We start from the raw sequence: 24105 nt of genomic DNA on the forward strand, positions 1-24105 counted from the left end.
GAAAAAATGTTTGTTTGGTTGCCTGTCTAATCCGCTACACTATACTGAAAAGCATATTTTCTGTTGGCTGGAGGAATACAGCAGTTGTTTATCGCATGTTCAAAATGCCTGAGAGATAATCATTGTACCCACCGGCAGATCATCCCAGCGCTGACTCTTCATCAGTTCATAGGATGGCATACTGAGGTCAAACTTAGGGACCGGAAACCCAGGGATGGTGTTGTGAAGATGAAAGCCAAAGGTGACAAGCCAGCTGTTCACATCTGTGAAAAATATAAAAAATAAAACATACTTCATTCAGTAACATGTTACCTTTGTAAAAAACCGTAAACACATTTACCAGAAAAAAAAACGTATATTTATTTTAACTTTTATAAAATGTGTATACTTTGTATTGGGAGAAACATTGTATTAGGTTTTAAGTATTAGGTGAACACTATGACTCTAGGTGACTTGTTTGCATATATAGTTTTTGCTTTAAGTACCTCACATTGTAAAGTAATAGAAAATAAAATAAAGTAGTAAAACACGTATATAAGTACAGTTACTAATACTAATATTATTGGAAACTGATCGTTAAAACAGCTACAACTTACTATACAATATATCTGGGCCAAAGATCAGATTCATATATGATTAAATAAGTTATTATGGTCTTTTATTTGATACAAATATTCGTGGAAAAATAAAATCATTATTTGCAGCTCTTATAGTCATCACCAAAGCATATATCTTACCTGCAACATACTCTCTCAGTTCATGGACTTTGCTGATTGGGTTGTTATTTCTAAACATGTAGAGATTAAAAGGAGCAGGTTCTTTGCTCATCTTTTGCAAAGTAGAGATATCCGGAAGTGTCCATCTGCCAGACATAATGTCATAATCCTGCTCCCCGAAGTGCAGCAGTTTGGTCAGGGGTTCGTACAGACCTCCGTGAAACCCGAGCACAAGCTGGAATTCTGGGTTTGAGTCGAAGTAGACCTCACCGTACGCCGTGTACTGCAGCTGTTTGACCAGGAGGCCGTTGCTGGTGAAGACAGCCAGAGGAGTGCCGGTGTTATCACAGGCGATGTAGAACTCCTCCCCGCTGCTGATCTCCATAGCGAACAGGTGGCCTTGAAGGTCGTAGTAGAGCGACGTGATCTCTGAGCTGGAGTGGTTGTATACATGTGTAATCCTGGCTGGGTAACTCAGGTCTGCGTAGAAGTACTGCAGGTGTTGGCCTAGGCTTGACTTGGTGGACACTCTGCGCCCCAGTCCATCGTAGCGGTACTGAATGGTCCAGCCGCTGCTCTTACTGTAGACCCGCACCAAGAGTCCTTTGGAGTTGTACTCAAAGATCTCTGCCCCTCTCTGACGGAGGAAACCATCTTCATCCATTCTGTACTGGATATCTCCCAGGCGGGTGATTCGGTCTCTCAAGTCGTAGCGCAGAGGAAGAAGCCTGGCACTGTTTCCTGCGTTCAGCAGATGCAGATTCCCATTAAGGTCATACGTGTAGCGCCACATCACTTTCTCGTTCAGGTACACAGTCTGCAGCTGGCCGTCAACATCATACTCATAGCTGTACTTGGTGGTGTTGGCGAAGGGGCCGATCTTGATCTCTCGCTTGATGACTCGCCCAACATCGTCATACTGGAAAGTGATCCAGTACATGAGGGAGCGGAATATCTCGTACTGGATCTCCTTGATGCGACCATGTGCATCGAAGTGCTTGGTGTAGGTCATGACTGCAGTGGATATGATCTGATTTATATCATAGTAAATCACCCCAAACTTCCCAAACTGCTCAACTTTCCCCGAGATATCATCAAACTGGTACAGATCGATGGGTAATGGTGTTTCGTTGATGACACCTTGCACGCTTGTGACTCGCAGGCTGCTGTCGTAGGTGTAGTCGAAGCGGGCATTGACCATGCCATCCTCACTGAAGCGGAAAATCTGCCGGTCCACCAGGGGACCCACTTGTCGATAACGGATGGAGCAGATGAATCCCTCGTTCTGCAGGTTGACGGTCTTCAGCACTCCTGCCGTTTCATCGTAGGTGAAGCTGACCCTGGTGCTGTCGTACAGGATCTCTGACAGTTTGTTCTGCCTCCTGTATCTGTACAGGATCCTGCGGCCTGTGCCGAGGTGAGCTATCCTCATTAGAAGGCCGTCTTCGCTGTAGTCCACAGCCACTGAGGCGTTGCTCTCCGGGGGGTGATAAAGGTTCCTGTAGTAGCCCACTGAACGGATGGTCTGCATGGTGTAGCGTGCTACGCTTGGCATCGTGACAGCAGAAAGCCGGTCCAGAGAGTCGAAATCAAATATGTACTGCCGCTGACTGTGGAGCAGGAGAACCATGGACTAAAGGGGAAAGAGATACAAAATAGCTGGTGTTATCTTGGGTTGCACAATATCTATAAATAATAAATTATTAATCCCTCAGACAAGTGCAGAAATATCCTCTTTGTGAATAGGAGAAACCGGGTATATGAAAAATGCACTAGGTAGTGTTAACTCTTACTCTTTGAGACAGCAAGCACCAATTCACAGAGGTCGCAGAAGTCAAGTTCCCATCTGATTAAGGGTTTCAAAATGATGGAATGGCTTTTCACACATTATGAAATAGAGTGCCTTTATTCAATGCTTAAAATAAAAGAGCCTAAAATAGCATTTATCTGCTGTTTTATAACTGCTTTTTCATACACTTTCAACAATTTTCTTTTTTTTTACATTTGCTATTTTATTGCTGGTTTTTTATATGTTTGCATAATTAAACATGAATGTTGAATTTATATTAATTTGTGTATATTGACCTGTGTTTTCTATAAAACAGAGAAACTATTTAGGTGGAGGTTTTAAACAAGCCTAGTGGGTTTTCTGCTTTTTCTTATATGTTATATTTGTGCTCTCCATTTTCTAATCTGTTGAATCCTTTAGTGATCACAAGTACTAACATTACATTACATTTTCCGTCAAATACATTTACTAAGGATGCTGCTGTACAAGATGGTTTGTTTTTTAAGATATTGTAAACTGTCAATGATGATCCAGTAGTCTACATTAACATGTATGTGACATGAGCAATGTAACATACCCACACAGACTATTTAAATTAATGAACAGTATATGCAGTGTGCAGTGTGATCTTCCATCAAAAGCTTTGCCACTATTTCTGTTAAAAAGCCCTGCCCAGTCATCCGTTGTGACAGAGGTTCCCTGTGCTCCCTGAGCTCTCTGTGTTCCTTATGTCAGAGTGTTGACATGGGCTCTGCAGGTCACGCAACGAAGGGAAGCAAACAGGAGCGGCTCAGGAAATCTCTGCATGTTTTTGTAGCTGTGCATACCATACCAGTACAACCATAACAAAATAGAACGCTTAAAACAAGGATAGTAAACAAGGATAGTAAACAAGGATAGTGAATAAGGACATTTTAGTGGGAGGGATAGTGTGATGTATTTGCAAAATGCATATATTGAAACATTTGTCAATTTTGGTTTTTGCCTAATGTCCTGTATGTGTGCTATTATATACTCACTGTGTAAATAATTTAGCCTCAGCGTGTCTCTGTTATTTAGCAGAGAAGCATCCTATATTTTCCAAAGAATACTGTAATGCTTAGTGCAGACCTGAAACCTAAAAATAAAGTGCAAAAAAGCAACTATTTGCCCAAATATTTCCTGAGTTTTGATGTGACAGTCAGAAAGGAGGAAATATATTTGAAAATGAAAATGGTCCCCTTGCAGGATCTCATATAATTGCAGTGTGTTGTTCCAATGTTTACACATCTCTAAGATTTGAAAAAAGTGGAAGCAATAACTAGGTATTAAATGTCCGCTCTTTTTTTGCCATTCAATTTGAGTTCAATTAATTGTAATTGCAAGGGAAAGAACAACATGACAAAAATAAATGTAACCCTTTGATTTATTGTACCAGTGTTAGCACAAAGCTACTTTTGCAGTAAAAACCAGGACACCATGCTATCACTAACAGGACAAGATGGACAATTCATCGCACCTGTATACAACTTAGTCTTAAAGTCTGTCTCCAGCTTTGCTCATCGTCATTTAAAGAGTACACTCATCTATTACACGTGTACTGTAAACTATTGCCTGCTGCCAGAGGATACTGCCACTCAGTGCAACCCACCACACAAGAAATATGTTATTAGTGCAGAGATGTAATCAGCCCTGCTGTTCTAACCATGTGGAGCCTCATTTCCTTGGCTTCCTCTGACAAACTATACTATACATACTGTGTAGAGGTTGAGGTATAGCAAAGGGATGCAATCCCTGTGAACATTTTTATATCTAAAGCTTATAAATGATGCTCATAAATGTGCAGTTAGTGTAGAATTATTACTATGTATGCTAAGTGCCTCTGTAAGAAGCAGAATTATGTTCATGGAGCTGGTGATTATTGCAAAATAGGCCTCTTCAGGGTGACCTCTGCTACACATCAGGGTTTTTATTCACCCTGTAGCGATGATGACTAGCCTGCTGCACAGTATATCTTACATATTGCCTCCTCTGGTCATGTTATTTTCTCACCTGCTCCAGGTAGGTGTAACTCCATATTTTCCCATCAGCAAACACCCTGGATATCAGGCGGCCCTGGCTATCATACTCCAGTCTTTCCGTGGTGGGACCTCTTTGCAGGGCGCTGATTTGCCCACTGCTGGTGCGGCTCACATTAACCGGCAGTAGCTTACTGCTGGGCACCCACAGCACCGGGTGACCTGCTGTGTCGTATATAATCTTTAAGAGGAATTTCCTGTGGTCATCGTAAATCTTCTCCGTCCTCAGGGTGCGATCGTAATCGACAGAAAGAATGTTCCGTCCGTTCACCTGTGGGATGGATTTGATTTACCAGCGTGTTAGTTGGCGCGCAAAAAAACGACTACCATTAATAATCATAACTTTTGACTTACAGATAAGACTAAAAAGAAATAAAGGGATACAATGAACGTGCATTCATCCTCTGAAATTCTCAGTTTTTATAACACTGCTTTTGGTCTGGATGGCTCTTTAAATCCTATTCACATCATTTTCACTAGAGTTGTCACAGAGATTAACACCTCCCTCCCAAGGCTCATTTAACAGAGACACTCTGGTGATTATTCAGGTGCACTTAAATCACAACCTTCTAAATTTAGTGACAAAATTACTCAGAGGCAAAGTAACCACCCAAGTAAAGTTCATGAAGTACAGTGTTCATAAATCTGAGTGTCAGACTCTAAGAAGGGGGGAAAAAGAGACTTATTTTCAGTACAAGAATATTGATAACCCTCTATATCAGGAACTAAATATTATGAGAGCAATACATCTTAATGGCAGAAATAATTGATCGTTATATTCATTTGAAATTGTTAAAATAAGAACCCATAAAATACCCATTTTTGGACAGTGTGATCTACTTTTTGTGCAACTCCTTTTTATATCTAACAGTGTCACTGCCATAAGCTTACTGGAGGTAAGCTAAGCCATGGGAAATTACCACTTCTTGTATTCAGGGCCTGTTTGTAATTTGCATGTGCCCAAGAGATCAAACATACCCTAAGCTTGCGTCCAAACACGATAACTTTGCCTCTGGCTTGTTCTTTGCGGAAGCGCCATTCCACCAAGTTCTGCCCACTCTCCCCTGGCAGGCTCATGTTGCGCCTGGCTACGGTGGGGTTGGCAGCGCCGGCCAGGATGTGGGGCTCTGTCTGGTAGTGGGTGTCCATCCCATTGGCATAGGTAATCCTCAGCGAGTTGTCAAAGCCCACTTGATAGCTGCTTCTACATTGGTCTATTGATGGGAAACAAAAAAGGCCACTTAGAACAGAGGAACGAGCAATTACACAGACGAACGGATGTTATTGAGTGTCTCATGTAACTATTGGCTGTAGTTAATCATGCTTTAAATTCTTAGTATTGTATTTCAGAAATGTTTCCTGTCTGATCATGAGTTGTGGCTGAAGCTGTTGCCGTGCTCCTGCCTAACTTCCATAGCAAAAACACCTGCATGCATTTTCTTTTATGTTCACATGTTCATTTTGTATCATACAGATTGTCTTTATCTATTTGACTATTGTTTTGTTTTATTAATACACACAACATGTGTCCATCCTAGGAGAGGGATCGCTCCTCTGTTGCTCTCCCCAGGTATTTCCATTGTTCTCCCAATTAATTTGGCTTTTTTGGGAGTTTTTCCTTGAACGCTGCGAGGGTCTAAGGACGAAGGGTCTCATATGCTGTGCACATTGTAAAGGCCTCCTGAGACAAAAGTGTAATTAGTGATATTGTGCAATATAAATAACATCTGACTTGATTTTCATTTTCAGATAAAAGAACAAACATGAATGAAGGGTAGTAACTTGACCATCTGGGTCCGGCAGGGAGCAGAAACCATTTAGAAACAAGGTTGCTGTGTCTCCGTGTCAAACCCACACACTGAGAGAGTAATCATTTACACTGTCGTCTGTCAGACCCTGTGAGCTGTAATGATACACGACTTAAGCTTACTCAACATTGCCCCGGCGACCCCTGGAACAATGAAAAATAACATCTTACAAAATAGCCGCCTGAGCCTGGAAGAAGTGCCGCGCCCTTACCCTGAGCCAGAGTGTAGAAGGCACGGATGGTGGAGGTGTTGGTGGTGATGCTGATTTCCTCGTCTGTCATGGAGCTCTCGATGTCCACCGTCAGAGCGCTGAATATGTCCGTGTACAAGTTGTTCACCATCCCAGTGGGGAACGTCACATTCATTAGCCGTCCTTCGCTGTCATAGCTTTTTGATGAAAAGAAAGGAAAGTGACAAAGCATTGATATGTGATGGCTCTCAGGGCAATTAATTATCAGTTCTTTGAGTAAGACTATCAACTGTCATATTTACTTTTTTTTAAAAACTCAATTTCATAAGAGAAGGGCTGTCTGTATCAACCTAAGGCACAATACAACTATTTGATGTGTGAGAGTGACCCGTCTCGCCAGCCGTCCGTTTTATATTTAAAAGAACGCTCACACAATGATTTCAATTATTTCAGATGATTGATGTGTCATTTTAATGTCTCCTGAACGCTCTGCTTTTTTAGTTAGAGTGGGGATATTATTCATGGCATAATGTGACATGACAAGGGAGAAGAATCACTGAGAGGCCATTTTACCAACATATACTGTGTATTTATGATCTTTATGAGAGGCCAGGTGGATTATTATAACAAGATATAATCATGAACTAGTCATTTCGCTAAATGTTACTTTTACTTTTTCAACCTATTGTAACAAATGCTTTGTTGCAACATTATTTATATACACATCATTTTTGATGATTACTTTTTAAAGTCTGATAAGGCTATTTCTGAGACATATTTATAACTAGGTATTAATTAAATGTCTACCCTGAAGCAGTTTGCAGGTAAGGCTGTTTACAAATTATAGACAACACTTTGTATTTGTGCCTGATGAATTGAAGTGTTAGTTTTAAATTAGAAAAATGAACTTAAATATTAGTGTCGAAGTTAATTAGTGGGTGACAAGTCCAAACAAAGGTTTAATAAACTGCTGTTAATACTGCCCTGTCATCCATGAGCAGGGAATACTTTTTTTATTTTCTAAACATAATATCATTTGCCAGATTGCAGACTGCATTTGTTTTACATAAACTGTATTAGCATGCACAGTGGGGGGGTGTTTGAATGTGCAGGTCCCAGATGCAGAAAGCCTGAATGTATTACAATCTAAATCTGCGTGACTTTAGCAAATGATGTTAAGATTTTCTAACAATGTTCTTGCCAATCTCCATTGAACTTACTCGTAGAAAGTCGTCCATCCAATCTCTGATGTCTTTGTGGCCAGCAGGCCGTTGTTACCATGGTAGGTGAGAAGCACCAGCTCCTGGGCCTGTGCTGTGAGTGTTTTCAATCCACCATTAGTGCCCATGGTTAGCCAGATCACCTGGTTATCAGGGGCGACGATACGAACTGGTGTGCGGTTAGGATCTCTGCGGATCCTCAGAGTGTTTCCACTGCTGTCCGTCACAGCTGTAATATCGTTCTCTGTGCTGTAGCTGAACGTGAATTTCAAGTCACCAGTGAGCAGGCTAGCAGTGTGCTGGTGAGTGCCGTTACTGTCAAACACATACAGCTCCTGGGCATCAGGCGAAGCCACCTCAAATGTATTGGCACTGGGAGTTGGCCCATTTTTAGTGATGGCCCGGATGCGGATGTTGCCCAGGTCCGCCACGTAGAGTGTTCCATCTGGAGCTGCCACTAAAGAAGATGGAGCATTAAGCCTCGCATCTTTGGCATAGCCGTCCCCTGTCTGGTAACAGTCACAGTTGGCATCGTTCTTGCAATCGCAGTCAGAGAGAGATCCGGCCAAATGCGTTATCTCACCATCCACAGAAACCTTTCGGATCCTGCTCATCTTCCTCTCATCCGTCTCCGCTATGTAGATGGCTCCATGGTAAGATATGGCGATGGCAACAGCAGATTCGATGGGGGTTAACTGCGCCCTTTGACCACCGGCCACGCCGCGCTCCATGCCAGCCAGCGGGCAGTGGAGGGGTCGGCCAGCTGCGATGCTCACTTGGCCGTTCTCCGTGATGCGCAGCACAATGTTGTTGTCCAGGATGTACAGAGAGTTGTCCATGGGGCTGACAGCAAGGTCTGTGGGCCACTCCAGAATGACCTGAAATATCCAAATTATACATTTAAAATGAAAGGTAATAGCTGCATTCAAGTAATTATCATTCATAAAAAAAAAATATCCATTTTAGTCCCTTTCCGAATCAATAGTGATTTACATACACATAAACAAAATAGCACTTTCTAAATGGTCATGGTGGGATTGACTAAAGATCAGCAGTTTAAAAAAGGTATAATGAGGATTTAACAGAGTCTAATCGATTTAGATTTCAGAAGGGCATGAATACATCTTAATTATAGTCATAAATAGGCTGACATAAGTACACAAGATGTGACGCAAGATGTGACGCAAGATGTGACACAAGCTGTAAAAAGACAAACTGTGTCACTAGCCACAGAAAGATAATGTATTTAAGATAAGATAAGATAAGATAAGATGGTACTTTATTGATCCCAATTTGGGAAAATGTTGCAGCAGCATTTTACAATAAAACAAGAAATAAACAAGAAAATAAAGAAAAATAGAAAATATACATGTTGGATTTGACAAGATATTATATATACAAATATATACAGTATATACATAAATATATGACATATGGAATATTCATATTAAATATTGAACAGATTATATATGTGTAAAATGTACAACGCGGTTTTATTCCAAGAGAAACTATGGAGCAGAGAGTTCTCTTCCAGCCAGAGGTGATTTATTGTACAGTGTTATTGCAGTGGTCAGGAATGTTTTCCTGTATCGGTCCCTGTGACAGCGGAGCTGCAGCAGTCTGTTGGAGAAGGAGCTCCGCTGACTGTCCAGCTGCAGGCGGAGAGGATGGGTGGGGTTATCCATGATGGACAACAGCCTGTCCTCCTCTCCACCACAGTCATATCAAATATGACTTTTGTCAAATATTCTCAATTTAACTTGGACATTTGGATGGTGCAGGAATTAAATGTTACACTTTATTTTTCAGAGTAGTGTCTCTTTAAACAATACTGGTTATTCTTACATATATGTATGATTTCAATTGGCCTGAAGGAACATATTCATAATATATCTTTTACCTTTAGGATAAGAGATTAGCGCTTATCTTCTTGTGCTAGCGCTGCTGATGCATGAGTTTAGAGGATAATTCTGGCAACAGTGACTGTTAAGATAATTTTCCATTATGCCTTTCTCCCTTCTAAACATTTCACTTGTTATCATGCTGTAACTGGGATGTAAAACTATGTGAAATTCCAGGGGGGTTATGCCCTGTGTGGCTATGGTTAGCTGCCAAAATAACCCTGAGCGTGCATACTAAGTGACGCTGCAGCCTGAATAGGGAGCACCCCATTAAGTGATCAATTATGTGTATCAAATTAAATCAAAATTAAGTGATACAATATTTCTCCCACAATAATCAAAGCAGTATTAACCACATCTTGGAAAAAATAACAATTCAAAGCTTTAACCCTGGCCAACTATTACAATGTGCTTGTCATAAATGTGTCAGTGAATGAAAAGCTTATTTGTAACAGCACAAATGACTGGCCTGGCCTTTAAATACAGAACTGTCATTAAAGCTGTCAAAACGCTCCTGAATTGCGCCTATCCGCAGGGTGATTAATAGTTAAACACACTGCCTCTAAGGCTGCCACCAGTCAAACTGCACTGAGCCAATTCTCTGCCTGAGACGCCTGAGGATCACACGGTCTCGCCAAAACCATGTCTTTATTGGCTCTCACCAAATGACTTGGTTAATTAGCTAAAAGAGACAAGCTTAATCCTTTGTCTTCATGTTCTCTTATGTTCTCCCCGCTATGTGCACCCACACATGCACATACAAACAAAGATTTCTTTATCGTCTGTTTACATAAAAAATAAATTCTATGCTGTGAAAAATAATTACTTTTTCTCAGAACATGTAAATGCATTTCTATTATTATATATCCTCTGAATAAGACACAAGAACATTTGATGACATCTGCTATCGGGGTCATTTGGTTTTCACTGTTACAGTCCTCCCCAACCACAAATGTTTTGTTTGTAGTTAGATACTTTCTTTTTCGTTTGGTATGCTGATCATCAGAAATCTAATTAAAATGTAAATTAGTTAGTTACAAAACAAACTAAAAAACACTGTTATGTCTGGCTCACAAATGTAAGAGAACGAAATACGCAGACAATTTATTTTTCAACAGCCAGTACACCTTGACTTTCTGCAGAAGCAGGAAATAGAACATGCTGTGAACACTTCAATCTGAATATGATAAAAGCCTTTTTTGGTTTTTATTTTCCTTCATTATTCATCTTAAGTCAGATCTCAAATCTAAAAAAATGTAATGAGGGGAGATATGAATGTTTAAGGGAGCAGGAAGGTGCACTTCTTTGGAATAAGTGCAAGGCTATTGTAATGTCCTAACCTTTTGTGTAAGGCCAGGGCTCGGCTTTTATGTCCCCTCATTCACAAGGAGTCAGTCAATTCTGTGGGACAAAGCCGGCCGTCTGTAGAAAAGGTTTTATGTGCCGCGTGCTCGCTACCTCACTGCTTCATTATCATGTATGGTGTAAGTGTCCTCACTCTTGAGAATTTCTAGTAGAACACTAATTCAGCCCCAGACACATCAAAACAAGGCCCCCAAAATGAGTAATTATTCTTCCCTCCATATCATCTGCCGTGACCAGAAAACCCATCTTCTCAATAAACATTTCATGTCTCAACTTCCTTCATGAATCACATTTCCCTCCTTGCACACATTTCCCTCCTGTACTTTCAGAGAAAATGCTCTCCTCTTGTTGAGTTCAGAGCGAAAAGCACCTTGTAATGTTCATGTGAGCTTATTCCACTAATGCCACTGTATGTTTCTCTGGATAAGATCTCTTATAGTTAACGTTTATTCAACAAAGAATTCCACTTTAAGATTTCAATTTTCTTTCTTTTTTGTTAAGTGTACTGACCAAGAGAGTTAGCAATAACAAAGTCACAAGCTAACATCATTAAGTAGATAACAGAATGTATCTCACTAGATCAGAATGTAACAGAAATTGGATTACAAAACCATAAATAAAATTGCCAATAAGCATCATTTAAAAGATAACAATCTGAAGAGGCACTTTAAAATCAACCTGAAGGCAATCTAACCATCTAAACATCTCTATAAATAAGAAATAATGACATTATGCTGTCAAACAGTAAATGTATTACACTTAAAACATCCAGATTGTAATATTCTCCCAAGTAGCAGCCAGAAGAGAGTGAATACTGCAGCAATGATTTAAATTCCCGGAAAGAAAGCAGTTTTTGCAATTTCAAATGTAATTGCAGAAGGTATGAGACGGAGAGAGCGGCATGCAAAATACTTCTTCTACCTGGTTGTGTATAAACTGTTAATAATAATATAGACGGATAGGTACATTTAAAAAAGCCCCTGCATGTCTTTCATAAAAAACCAGAAGCCTAAAAATATTAGCGTTCATGAAAAGGTTCGTTATACTGCAGAGGTAATATATATATTCCGTTATATAACACTGCATATGAATGATGAGTCATGGGTGAGCAAACTAAAAGTGGGTTATAGGAGAGGTGGGGGCTTAGGGTGGCGCTGTGACATGTTCTGCGTGAGGCGCAGTGCACATCTGTCTGCCACATGTGTGTCTAAGTCACCTGATTGATATCCATGCTGTTGTCACAGGTCAGAGGTCGAGCCGATGTCAGGTCGTTTGAGCCGAGGAAAGTGGAGATGATGCCGTTCTGGTCCACCTTTCTGATCGTGGTGCCATCCACAAAATATATCAGGCCGTTCTTGCCCACAGCGATGCCTGTTGACATCAGGTTAGAGGGGGGAGGAAGGAGAAAAGAGGAAGGAAGGAGGAAAACAAAATATGTGATAACGGGAAAACATGGTAGATCTGCGACATCTCTGCTTGCATGACTCAGTGGACGGTACACGATGGATACATGTGTCAAGCTTGCCTTCCCATTATTCAGGTCACTGCAAAAAGCACATCCATCAATAATTCACTGGCTGCTTTTCTAGTATTAAATAATTTCTCAGGCAGAAGTGGGAAAGGCTGTATTCATACGGTATATATATGCACTTGCCGCGTCTTGTAACCCTCCTCTCTAAAAAAGGACCTCGGGAAGTGGGGGTGTCAATGAGTGGTGCGTTCGGGCGATTTTTTTGACATGGGCAATCATCAACAATCTGCACACCATTTGAGAAATGAAGAGCGAGGGAGCGGAAATGACAGCTTCGGCCAATTTTAGATGAAAGGGGTGAAAGACAGGCAGTTGCCATGGTGACAACTGTGGATTAAATTGTCTTAGTGATTAAGTGTAGGCTCAGAGTTGTACGTTGCAGTAGAGCCAGTGTGGAGTTGCAATAACGGGCGTCCAAAAATGGGGGAAATATTTGAAGGAGCGACGCCAGCCTCCACATCGCTCTCTGCATCGCTGTAATAGAGACAGCACCTATGGGAATTGAATAATCCCTAACATGCAGAGAAACCATTTTTCATTCCCCATGTTGTTTTTAACACGCCTTGGCTTTGGGTTTTGATTGTAAAGAATGAAAGCCGCTGATTTCAGAAACACATTTGCTTCCAGAGGATTTAAAATGGCTTGAGTAACTTCAAGTTTTACCCCACGAGTATGATTTATTTTTCAATGAAGTCTTTAAAAGCTTATATGGAAGGTGAGTGGTTTGGTTTGACCTGTGGCTAGGTCTGCACAAGATTGCTTTCTGATAAAACATTTACGAGTTGAGGGAGCCCACGGTGAATCCTTGGGAGCCGGCCATTTGACAGTCTGAGATTCGCAGACAGATGAAAAGTGTCACATTTGAGTAAAGTTCACCAAATGTCTGAGAGGAGAAAAAAAGAAAAAGTAGCCATCTGCTGTTTCTTCTATGGTCTCGGCTTCCACCCACTCCATCATTAGAGTTGCTCTCAGATTGCCTTCACTCAAGACTCTATCACCCAGCCGAAGCCGAGCTATTGGAGTTGGCATTCAGAGCGGGCAACAACTAGCGCAAAAACAATTCATCTCGGCCTTTCATCCAGAAGAAATTATGGAAAAGTGAGCAATCCAAGCATAAATGGCACAAATGACCATGTGAATGTGGACGACAGGTTGTGCACAGCGGGTAATACATGTGAATAGCTGTTACTTTAAGCTTTAAAGGACTGGAGAAGGCTTTACTTTCACAGAAGCTGTTAAAGTTAATAACCTTCAAGAGTAAACTTTAAAGAATATTTACAAGAATATGCTAAAAATAAATTAAGCATTATAATTCTGGAGGTTAAAACAACACTAACTTCTTCACAGGCAGTAATAATTCACAAGGCCTTCTGCTTACTTCTACCTCAACACATAACCCACAATTAAAAATCATCCATTAAAATCAATCAGTTGGCCCAGGCTTGGCACAGTCCCCAATGGCTCACATAAATCCAAATTGTGCAGTTGCCATTGCTGATTGAGAAGCCCATCACTGTGGCCCACCCCCTCCATTTGAGTTCAACGTCTTCATTAGTTTTAAATGATACCTTTGGGTCCGGTGAGGAAGGCCTCTGGAGCTTTTCCTCCGTCTCCACAGTGGTTCTCATCAAAAGGCAGGCAGTGCTCTCCTGTTCCTGCCACCACCTCTGCATTCGCCTGCAGTTCCTTGGTCCCAGTTAAGATTTTGGGTCTGTAGATCCTCCGGGAGTTTGTGTCTGACACGAACAGCTGGCCACTGACTGGATCCGTTGCCAGGTAATAGCGGTGTGCCGGGTTGTTACTGCATTCAAAACAATACCTCAGTTATCAACAATATACTGTGCCAGACTTCTCACTTCAAGGCCCTTTTCTTACAATGCATTTACAATTCTTTCAATTTACCCCGAATGTGATCTCAATCAATACTCTCCGTAAGACACTTGAAACAACCCGTAAACCCCATTTGATGAAACGTAGCCTGATTTTCCTCTGAATTAAACTTGTATTGATTCCATTATACATTCCCAGGGCACTAAAATTGTCTTCACTAGATCTTTTGATAGATATACACTTTGGAATAAGCTCGCAGAACGTTTAAGGGGTTTTTCAAAGTCCTGCAGACTAGCATACATTGTTGTATATATAATGTAATACGAAAAGTTTCATCAGAATATTAAACTGCATTGAAAAAACGAATATAATGATGTACTAGCTATTACATATATTTCCTTAAATACACCATAAATAGCTAATTACATGTAACTTCAGTAGTTTTGGTGCTTAATGCATAACCCTTATTATCAACTTAAAATTAATAGCAACATTATTATGCATGTGGATAATGAACTGAAGAGGAAATGAATGTCTAGTTTTAATGAAACACTCTGAATAATGTTCACAGCAGAAAGAGAGACTAAAAGGCTTTGTGAATAAAAAATATATAAAAGACAGAATGTGAGACAGAGAAGTTTGACAAGATGGAAGTCAAACAAATGTAACAGGACCAGTTACAACGGAGAATTAAAACTTGTGTGCAAGATATTTGATTATTTTATCACTCAAAAGCCTTTGGAAATGACAGAAATGACTGCCTTACATTTACAAAGAGCAACAACTAATGTAATCGCTTCTGTTTCTGCTCATTTGCATTTGTTTTACCGTCTCATAATGGATCCTTGAATCATAGAGCAAATGTGTCAAGGATTAGGAATCAAAAGATTTGAAAACACACGAGTGAATGATGTTTGGGGTTTAAAAGAAATCCTTGCAATTATTGTTTGTAAACAAATGAACAACACGGAAAACTACGGCATTAACCTTTTCTATTAAGTCAGAGTTGATACAGAGCAGGTGCTTAAGTGTCATTAAAGAGCTAAAAACAGAGGCAGTTAACATGAAAAGTAGCCGGCTTTACAGTGCAGTCGTAAACATGGCTGTTCTCGTTATACTCCAGCTTAATGGTACTTCAGTCAATACCGGTTGGCTTTGGATGTGGTAAGATGCAATGGCAAAATAAATGTGGCAATGAAACATCTTAATAAAATGATGAAGATGGGGTCATAAAAACTTGACAGCTATTATGAGTCAAAGTAAATGCCCCAAATACGTGGTGGCCATCAAGTTCTGATTAAGAATTCAGAGAGATGTACATTAGTAACCCTTTCTTTTACAGTCAACCAGCAGTGGGTGGACACGATAAATAAAACACCTGGATGACGTTATGTGGTCCACTATAACAGCCCTGCAATGAATATCTCCTTTGTGAAGCTTCTGATGTTTAGATGAATGTATGGTAGCGATAGGTTGCGTCACAGAGGAACATTTTTCGGGTTGGTTTTGTGAGAGAGGGAACTTTGGGATTTTAGTCATTGCAGACCATTCACTAAACTTAAATATGCGTTAAAATATAACAAACTATAGGAAAGGGAAAACCCAGTAAAGCACAATAAGGCCCCTTTAAGATGACCTGGGAAATTGTGTTCATCTGTCCTACATTATCAGAGTTATGCAAATGACTGGAGGCTGGAGCAAACCAAAAACAAGTTATTCTGGTCACTGATGAGTCATGTTGTACTGTGATGCAATCATAGATGTATTCATCTTCTCTGGTGGTCAAATAGACATTACAAAGACTATCACAGAGAGGCATTGATCAAAACTTGACTGCATCTGATCAGAGCAGATTGAAATGAAATCTGCTGCAGGCATTTGAGTTTTGATTTTAAATTCATAACAAAGTCACATGTTCATATGACATACAGCGCTGTCACACCAGAGACTACCTGCCATGGCAGCCAGCTAGGCAGAGTGACTCCAGTTCACTGCGTGCACCTCTGGCCCCGCGCTCATGTTAATCACCGGGACCACCTAATTGCCACCAATGTGCATGTTCACTTGATCTGAGGCTGTTGTCTTAACCATGAATACAAAGCAGTTGTGTAAGCCCCTCTGGATAACAGCATCAGCCAAACACCATCACAGTTAATGTAATTAAGTATTCCACAATGCTACTGTTTATTGCAGAGATATTCTATTGGATGGCATCAGGCAAGCTGTTAATTGTATATGAACTCTTTTTGTCATATGTATACCTATAAATACTTTAAATATGTAAAGGGTTGCAATGTGTGCAATTTAGTCATATCGCACAATTCCCAACGCAGCGCTCTTCCTGTTGTCTAGATGTAATCAAGCTTAATTGCTTTGTTATAATTACACATGGTAATCACTGGTGCTAAAGGCGACTGTAAAAGAGAGAGTTATCCATGTTCTTATAAAGACGATGATACAGATGGTGATGTTTGAAGAATACTAAAGCAGCATGCACCAAGATAAAACACCTACCTGTGTCTAAAGTCTTTATTTCTATGACAGGGTACAGAGGGAGCAGGAAAAGAAGAGGAAGAATTAAGACAATATAATTGGTTATTCTTAAAAGGATACTTTTACATCTCATTTGAGGTTACTATTTGCCAAATCAAGACAGTTTTACTTGTCACAGAAATGACTTATAAGCCTTAAAAGGTTTGCATTTAATCAACATCTGCCACTTTTAAATAAGCCAACTGGTCGAATCAGAGTCATTGCTGAGAGAAGCCAACTTGGCATAAGGGCGTAAATCATCCAAATTACACGCTGAAGACAGGATGTCTTTCCTAATTATGGAGACGGATTGAGAAAGGATTTAAATGGGTAGAGGGGAGATGTGTATGACTGAAAGTCTGTTCACCATGCCATTTTAGTTTCCGCTCAGCACTTGAGGCTGAATGTAAAAATGTAAAGTGGGATCAGAAAATTTCAACTGTCCATATTTGAACATTTCTAGGGGTCAGCTACAGTATGTTGAACACAGTGGGGAAAAAAGGCAATATAACGCGTATAAAATCACTATAATGTTATAACAGAAAACCCTCTAATTAAGCGTCATCTTTTGTCTTTTCATCTTGATGTTAAACCAATTTCTTCATAATACATAGGTAAAGTGTCAACAGGTAATAGTCCCAAACCAGCTCTGATTAATGAGGCCTTACCTGAGCTCCATGATACTTGTGACATTTCCCGATGGGTAGATGCGTCGGATGTAGTTGAAGTCTCCGACGTACAGACTTCCATCGATGCCCCACGCCAGAGCCACGGGCGCCAGCAGCTTGTTGCCCTGAGCCTGTCCGTTACAGCTGGGGCACGAGATGCTCCTGCGCCGCCCGTTCCCCATGACGGTGGAGATCACCGGGGGCTGGAGCGAGATGAACTGATTCTCCCCGCTGCCTTTGTAAAGGATACCTGTGAAACAAAGCCAGTGATTTGCAGGTTGAGTGGAAGCATGTCGATGTTTGACACTGGTAGCAACTTGTTTTCAAGACACACCTGGCAAAAATGTAAGAAGAAATACACACATTCAACATACAATACACATGTTTTTAAATATCAAATAAATACTACTACCCGCGAGCTACAGTACATGAGAAAACTCTGCCCACCTACAGTAATTCACTTTCTGTGTTTGATCTGTACACAAACAGACACGTGAAAAGACAAGTTGTTATTACGATGTTATGAGCTGTAACTATTGCTTTCCCTCTGCTCCCACTCTTTATATTAAACTAGGCCATCCACCTCGTAGTTCTAGCTTTATATTTAAATACTTTGTAATTAACGTGGATACATATTTGACATAATTCTCTTTAATAAAAGACAGGAAACAAACGCATGTTTTAATTAATACCATTAATCTTTGAATCTGAGTTCATTTCACTTCTTTAATTTACTGTGGGATTAATTTCTATGAAATGACTAAAATAAAATTAGTTTTCCTTATTTGACTTAATATGCAAGATGATATTAAGATGTATATTTCACTTAGTTTGTCCAGTGACTGTTATTTGCCTTCTTAATGCCATTTCATAAACCAATTAGACAGTTTATTCATTATAAGTTATACTACTATAAATACTACTATTTACACACATATACAATATATTAAGTGCATTCAAAGTTATCTTATAAATACAACAATTGTGTTTCAGTACACTTTCATTATCACTTTTACTCAACTTCAATATTATTTTATTATTAACAAATACATTACTAGTATGACTTTTTATTTGTGTTGTAGATCCTTTCAGTCGAGTATAAATAAATATAGCCTTCAAGACTAATATGTTTTTTAAAAGTTAAGGAATGAAGGTCGAAAAGAGTTTTATTAATGTTTTTTGAGTGAAGACCAGACATGATGTGATTTAAATACACAGGTCAGGGAATGAAGGCAGCACAAAGGCAGTCTATTAACAATCAATCCAGCGGACACACCCTTACACTTCCTTGCTTTAGTACAGACCCGCTTCAGTGGGTCCCTGAAAACCCAAAGCTGAAGTAGATTTTATGTAAAAGAATATTCTTTTAACTCCCAGAGCCACAGAGAGGTGGTAAATATAAATACCGCCTATGCAGTGTACTTGCCCTAATAAGGGCACATACATCATTTCACTGAGGACTCACCATGGTGACTCACGGCAGATTAATATTTTAACAAGAGGCAGATATAACTGGCTTTTTTTGTTGGTGGGTGGGGTGCGGAGGGGGGTGGGGGGGCGGTGGTGATCTGACATAGTGGGGACTTTCTTCAAAGGGGAAAACACACATCAGAGGGAAGAAGTGCATGCTGGAAGCTCTTAATTATTCACATCCAACAACTTGTTTGAATCCACACAGCCTCTGCCCTAATTAGTGAATCTATGACACCGCCGAATGGCCACATAATATTGCACTCCAGCGGGCGTTATCCTGTAAGCCATCGTAACCCTCGATGTATGTGAAACCGTGCGTGCGGCTGCGCTGCGTGTCCCTTCCCTGATTAGTTTCCTTTCATTGATTTAATTGATTGAAGGGCGAATTTAAATGAAGGCACGGTCTAGCGAGACTCTTGACAGGACGATCTGACCAATTCGTCTTTTGTATCCCAGAGCATTACACATGAGCCTCTAACAAAGACAAATAGGTCCAGGGGACGGCTTTATGCGTGACGCCATCAAACGCACGACCTTGGGACTTTAATTGAACTGTGATCCATGTGTCTGCTCACTGAATGAAACACACGCTGTGATGAAAACTCTAAGGGACCTGAACGCATCAGCCTTGCACCAGAGACTACAAATAACAAATATGCCATGTCATCTGACTAGAATTTGAGTGTCTGCTTTTGTAATAGCTCATACACATTCTCTAGAAAGCCAAAGATGTTTCTGATATGTAATATCCAAGAGCCAATAAAGCAGTGTGTCTGTTGCAGCAGTCTATGAGTTTGGCTGACATACAGCATTTTATAAAAAGGAAAAACATATACTCCTAAGGTCATTTTGGCAAGCCGCCGCGGTCTTTTCTATTTACACTTCCATCATCACAGTTTACTTCACACACAAGTCTCACCATAGGCTTTAACACAGCATGAGGGAATGGATTAAAACACTAATCAATCATCACCCACCCCCCATGATCACGCCACACACACTTAGTATGGACAGTACACTCCTTCACTTTTATCTTTATCACACACACTACTTCTACTGCTCTCAACTTAGAGTGAGTGAGGAGATTAAGGTTCAGTTTTCTTCCCTCAAGGACACTTGGTCATGAGACATTACTGCTGATGATTGTGGCTAGGATCAAGCTTGTGACGCCTCAGCTGGAGAGCGCACTGATGGGAATTTGGCTCCGGACTATCCGGCGCCCCTGGCAAAAGAGAGAGACTCCTACTGTGTTCGAACCTAAATGGCTTTGCAGTCGTTCAATGTATGTATACATATTGTTTTAACTATTATTTCACTCTGTTCTGATTTGAAGCTTGGTCCAAATCTATATAACTTTAAAGGGGCCTTGTTGGGATTGTCCCTTTCCTGTAGTGTGTTCTATAGGTTTTTGTGCATGTAAATAGTCTGTAAAGGTTAAAATCCCTTCAGAGGAAGTTTCTCTCCCACACATCCCCCCCCCCCCCACCCCCCTGCCTGAAACACCTCGATTGTAGTCCTTTGTTCACGTCTGCGACATAGTTACATCACTATGTAACAGTCGCGCTTCCACTGGCTAGTGGTCTAACACATAGTAGGTGATAGGCTAAGAAGCGGGACATCTCTAAACAGTTGACCAATCACAACAGAGCCGGCTAGCTAACCAATCAGAGCAGACTGGGCTCTGGTTTCAGACAGAGGGTGAAAAGAGGTAGTATAAGAAAAAATACAATTATAGAACCTGAAAATGAGCATACTGTAATGGGGCCCCTCTAACAAAACTTTTTCCTAAGTAAGATGGAGACACTGTTGTTGTGCGAGATACTTTGTCAGTCTTGTTTTTTCTGGACAGGCTGGAATAAACTAGTGCTCTCTTGACAGATTTTGCAGAGGAGACTTCAAGTCAAAGTACAAAGTATGGCAGCTGAATGGATCAAACATTCAATATTTGTCTGCCTATTGATTAGTATAGATGAAAGTGTGGAGGCGGATCTGAGTTTTGGATAGAAGATGGTCAAAGAGAAAATCCCTGTTTTGCTTGGCATTGAGAGGAAAGGCTTTCAGAGTCTGAGAATCTGTTGTCTCTTTTGCTCCAAGATCACTCCAACGCACATCTAATATAACTTCATATCACAGATTAAACAAGTACTCTAAACACTCATACACAGTTACACTCCGAGACAGAATTTGCTGAGAAATAATGTCGATATTGAAAAAATCCATAATAAAGATGTGTATAAAAGAAAATGATAGTGAATATGAGTGTAGGGACATGGATCAAAGAGGAAAGCCATTTTCTCTCAGAAAATCAAGCGGAAAATAGAAAACTAGTCATTACAGAAATATTTGAGCAAGGAGAGGATATTGCTGCTGCTCTGCTATATTCACATCCTCCTGTATAAAGAAACTGATATTTCATCACTACGCTGTTTCTTTAATTGATTCCTTTCAAATAATCATTACAGAGAGAAATCATTTGTTTGATTAAAGGCTCATTTGAGTCATGTAATGGATAAAATACAAGTTTTTAATGCCGACATCACAGCTTCTAAAATGATTAATGGTACAAATTCAAGGCCCGAGCCTCAATACCTGATAAAAAAAAGTGCCCTGAGCAATGTCACCTTGGTGACACGTAGAGAGTGCAGAGAGTGCTAGGGAGGAGTGGTAATGTGTCTTAATTGTATCCTGTTCCTTCTCTGTTCTCCTTTGCACTGTGTCACTCTCTAATGGCGCATTTCCACCACACGGTCGGCCTCGGCCACGCTCGGTACTGCTTGGCCGCGTTGGGCCTTAACAGGGCCGGCTCACTTCATGCTGCGCTTCCATTACAGTTTAGGAACTGGGGTAGTTACTATAGTAACGCAGTGTAGGCGGAGCCGTGACTTCATCTTCAATGAGAACCCCAGAAAAACAACACAGCCGTTAGCTGTTAGCACTCAGAGCTCACAGCTCCTTATATATGTTCAGAAACTCGACAAAAGTTAAACAAGTACACACCACAGAATGCCTGTGTCATGGCGAGTACAGTCGCTGCTTTATTTATGTCTGTATAGGCCGTTGTTGTGAGTGTGGACGGTCGGAGCATATATTGAGTTAGCTTAGCCAATCTCCATCTAGAAAACACGCATTTTAAAAGGTTTTTCACCTGTCGTCTGTCTGCAAACTTGCCAAAGCATTAATTCATGGTTTTTACTAACCGGTATCAGTATGTTGTTACTTCGGCATCATTTTGAAACGTGTATTACAATTAAATCACGGTCAAATATGTTCATCTTGTTGTAGTTGTAGCCTCCTTGCCAGCGATTCTCTCTCTAGTTTAGCATACTCAGCCCGACTCAGCCCTGTTTGTTGGCCCCGATAGAACCACAATTTTGTCGGGCCATGAAGTAAAAAGATATGATTCTAAACTGTATTTTAGTGAACATGTATTGTTTGAACTGTTTTAAGTAATCACATATATAGAAATTATATTCTCACTTACAACTCACTGACCCAGAGATCCTGTTACACACACATACACCTCCTTTTCACCAGCACACACACACATGTTCTTTTCAAGGTTCTTTCTGGGTATCATTATGTTCTTTCTGGGTATCATTATGTTCTTTCTGGGCTCATTATATCTGTATACAATGTTTAATTGTCTGAGAGTAACAGTTTATGTGAAATATTCCATGGGAAAATAAGGGAGTGGATATCGGGGCAGAGATAAGATTGACTTTGACCTTGTGGAACCTTAGAATCTCACGTTCTGGTCAGAACTCTGATTCGCTGTATTGAACCCGACCAGAAGTGAATCCAACCAGCAAAACACCTGGGGGATGTGAGCAGCTCACACAGCTCCTCCCCACGGACTCTCTAATTCGCTTCGGAGTAAAATGGGAAGGTAGAAGTCAACACATCTCCGCCCCAAAATATGAATATAAATACTGTTGTTTTTGTATGTAAAAATACTTCTGGTTTGCTGAAAGCTGGTCTAGAGACGGTAAACCGCATCACAAACCTGAAGTCCGTACTTCTCGTTTTCTGAAAGCTGGTCTGTCTACCTGTAAACCGCATCACAAACCTGAAGTCCGGAGTACTCTGTAAGACTTGTATACGTGTTTTGTTTCCTACCAGAGTAAACTCAGATAATTGTTATAACTTTTGATTCCGGTGTTTTCAATTCCTTTCTTTATTAAATAGAGATCAGCCTCATCCAACGAACGGCGCGTAGCAGAGGGGGGGGGCTATCAGCCACCACCAATAGGTGTTCTGCTCCAACAGCCAGAAAAGAGGTGAAAAAGTGGCCCCGGGCCGGGCCGGGCCGTAACTAGGCCTAGTGGAAGCGCAACCAAAAACGGGCACGGCACGACACGGCACGCTTAAACCGCGCCATGGTGGAAATGCGCCATAACACAGCACCCAGGCTAAAAGTGGGCCGAAAACCTCTTGTTGCTTCAAATGCAGCATGTGCATGGACTTTACAGTAAGCAGTCTCCGAGATACTTATATACTGAACTCTGGCTGTGTACAAAAAGAATCGGCTAAGTTACCAGAGATAGAGACAAGCTGCAGATTGAGGGGAAGGCATATCCACTTGTAATGAAGAAAGCAGGGGCATGAGTACATGACTAAAGCACAGACACCAGCAATTTGCCTTATCTGGCCTGACAGGCTCTGGAGTGGAGGCAGAGAGGCAGAGAGAGAGAGAGAGAGAGAGAGAGAGAGAGAGAGAGAGAGAGAGAGAGAGAGAGAGAGAGAGAGAGAGAGAGAGAGAGAGAGGCCATTTTTGCTCAGGTCTTTTGCCACACAGAATGAGAGAAAAAGTCCTCAGATGTTGGAAGTGCTGCGAAAATGAAGCGGGAGGCACAACAAAGAGAGATAGCGAATGTCTGGAGCAAAACCGCAGCTGCAGAGGACCAGAGCTTTCTAACATGTTGGGTGAGGACATTAGTCAAGGTTTACAGCATTAACGAATCAATACTGGAGCAGCAATGAAGGCAAACAGTGATATTTGGATTCATCTTCATGCCGGCTGAAGGA

General features: G+C 40.8%; 1 protein-coding gene across 1 annotated transcript in view; it reads right to left on the reverse strand.

Moving 5' to 3' along the window:
• Positions 1–24105, reverse strand: part of si:dkey-237h12.3 (teneurin-3) — a 139141-nt gene that overhangs the window by 2449 nt on the left and 112587 nt on the right. Inside the window, exons 21-30 of the mRNA XM_034141707.1 lie at positions 17608–17857; positions 16922–16942; positions 14146–14378; positions 12263–12417; positions 7781–8658; positions 6582–6757; positions 5541–5776; positions 4537–4833; positions 738–2349; positions 133–263 (exon numbers count right to left, since the gene is read on the reverse strand). Of these exons, the coding sequence (XP_033997598.1) occupies positions 133–263; positions 738–2349; positions 4537–4833; positions 5541–5776; positions 6582–6757; positions 7781–8658; positions 12263–12417; positions 14146–14378; positions 16922–16942; positions 17608–17857 (3989 nt within the window). The remainder of the gene's footprint in view (positions 1–132; positions 264–737; positions 2350–4536; positions 4834–5540; positions 5777–6581; positions 6758–7780; positions 8659–12262; positions 12418–14145; positions 14379–16921; positions 16943–17607; positions 17858–24105) is intronic.

This window comes from Trematomus bernacchii, unplaced genomic scaffold (genome assembly GCF_902827165.1).
Source record: "Trematomus bernacchii unplaced genomic scaffold, fTreBer1.1, whole genome shotgun sequence".
In the NCBI taxonomy this organism is placed as follows: Eukaryota; Metazoa; Chordata; class Actinopteri; order Perciformes; family Nototheniidae; genus Trematomus; species Trematomus bernacchii.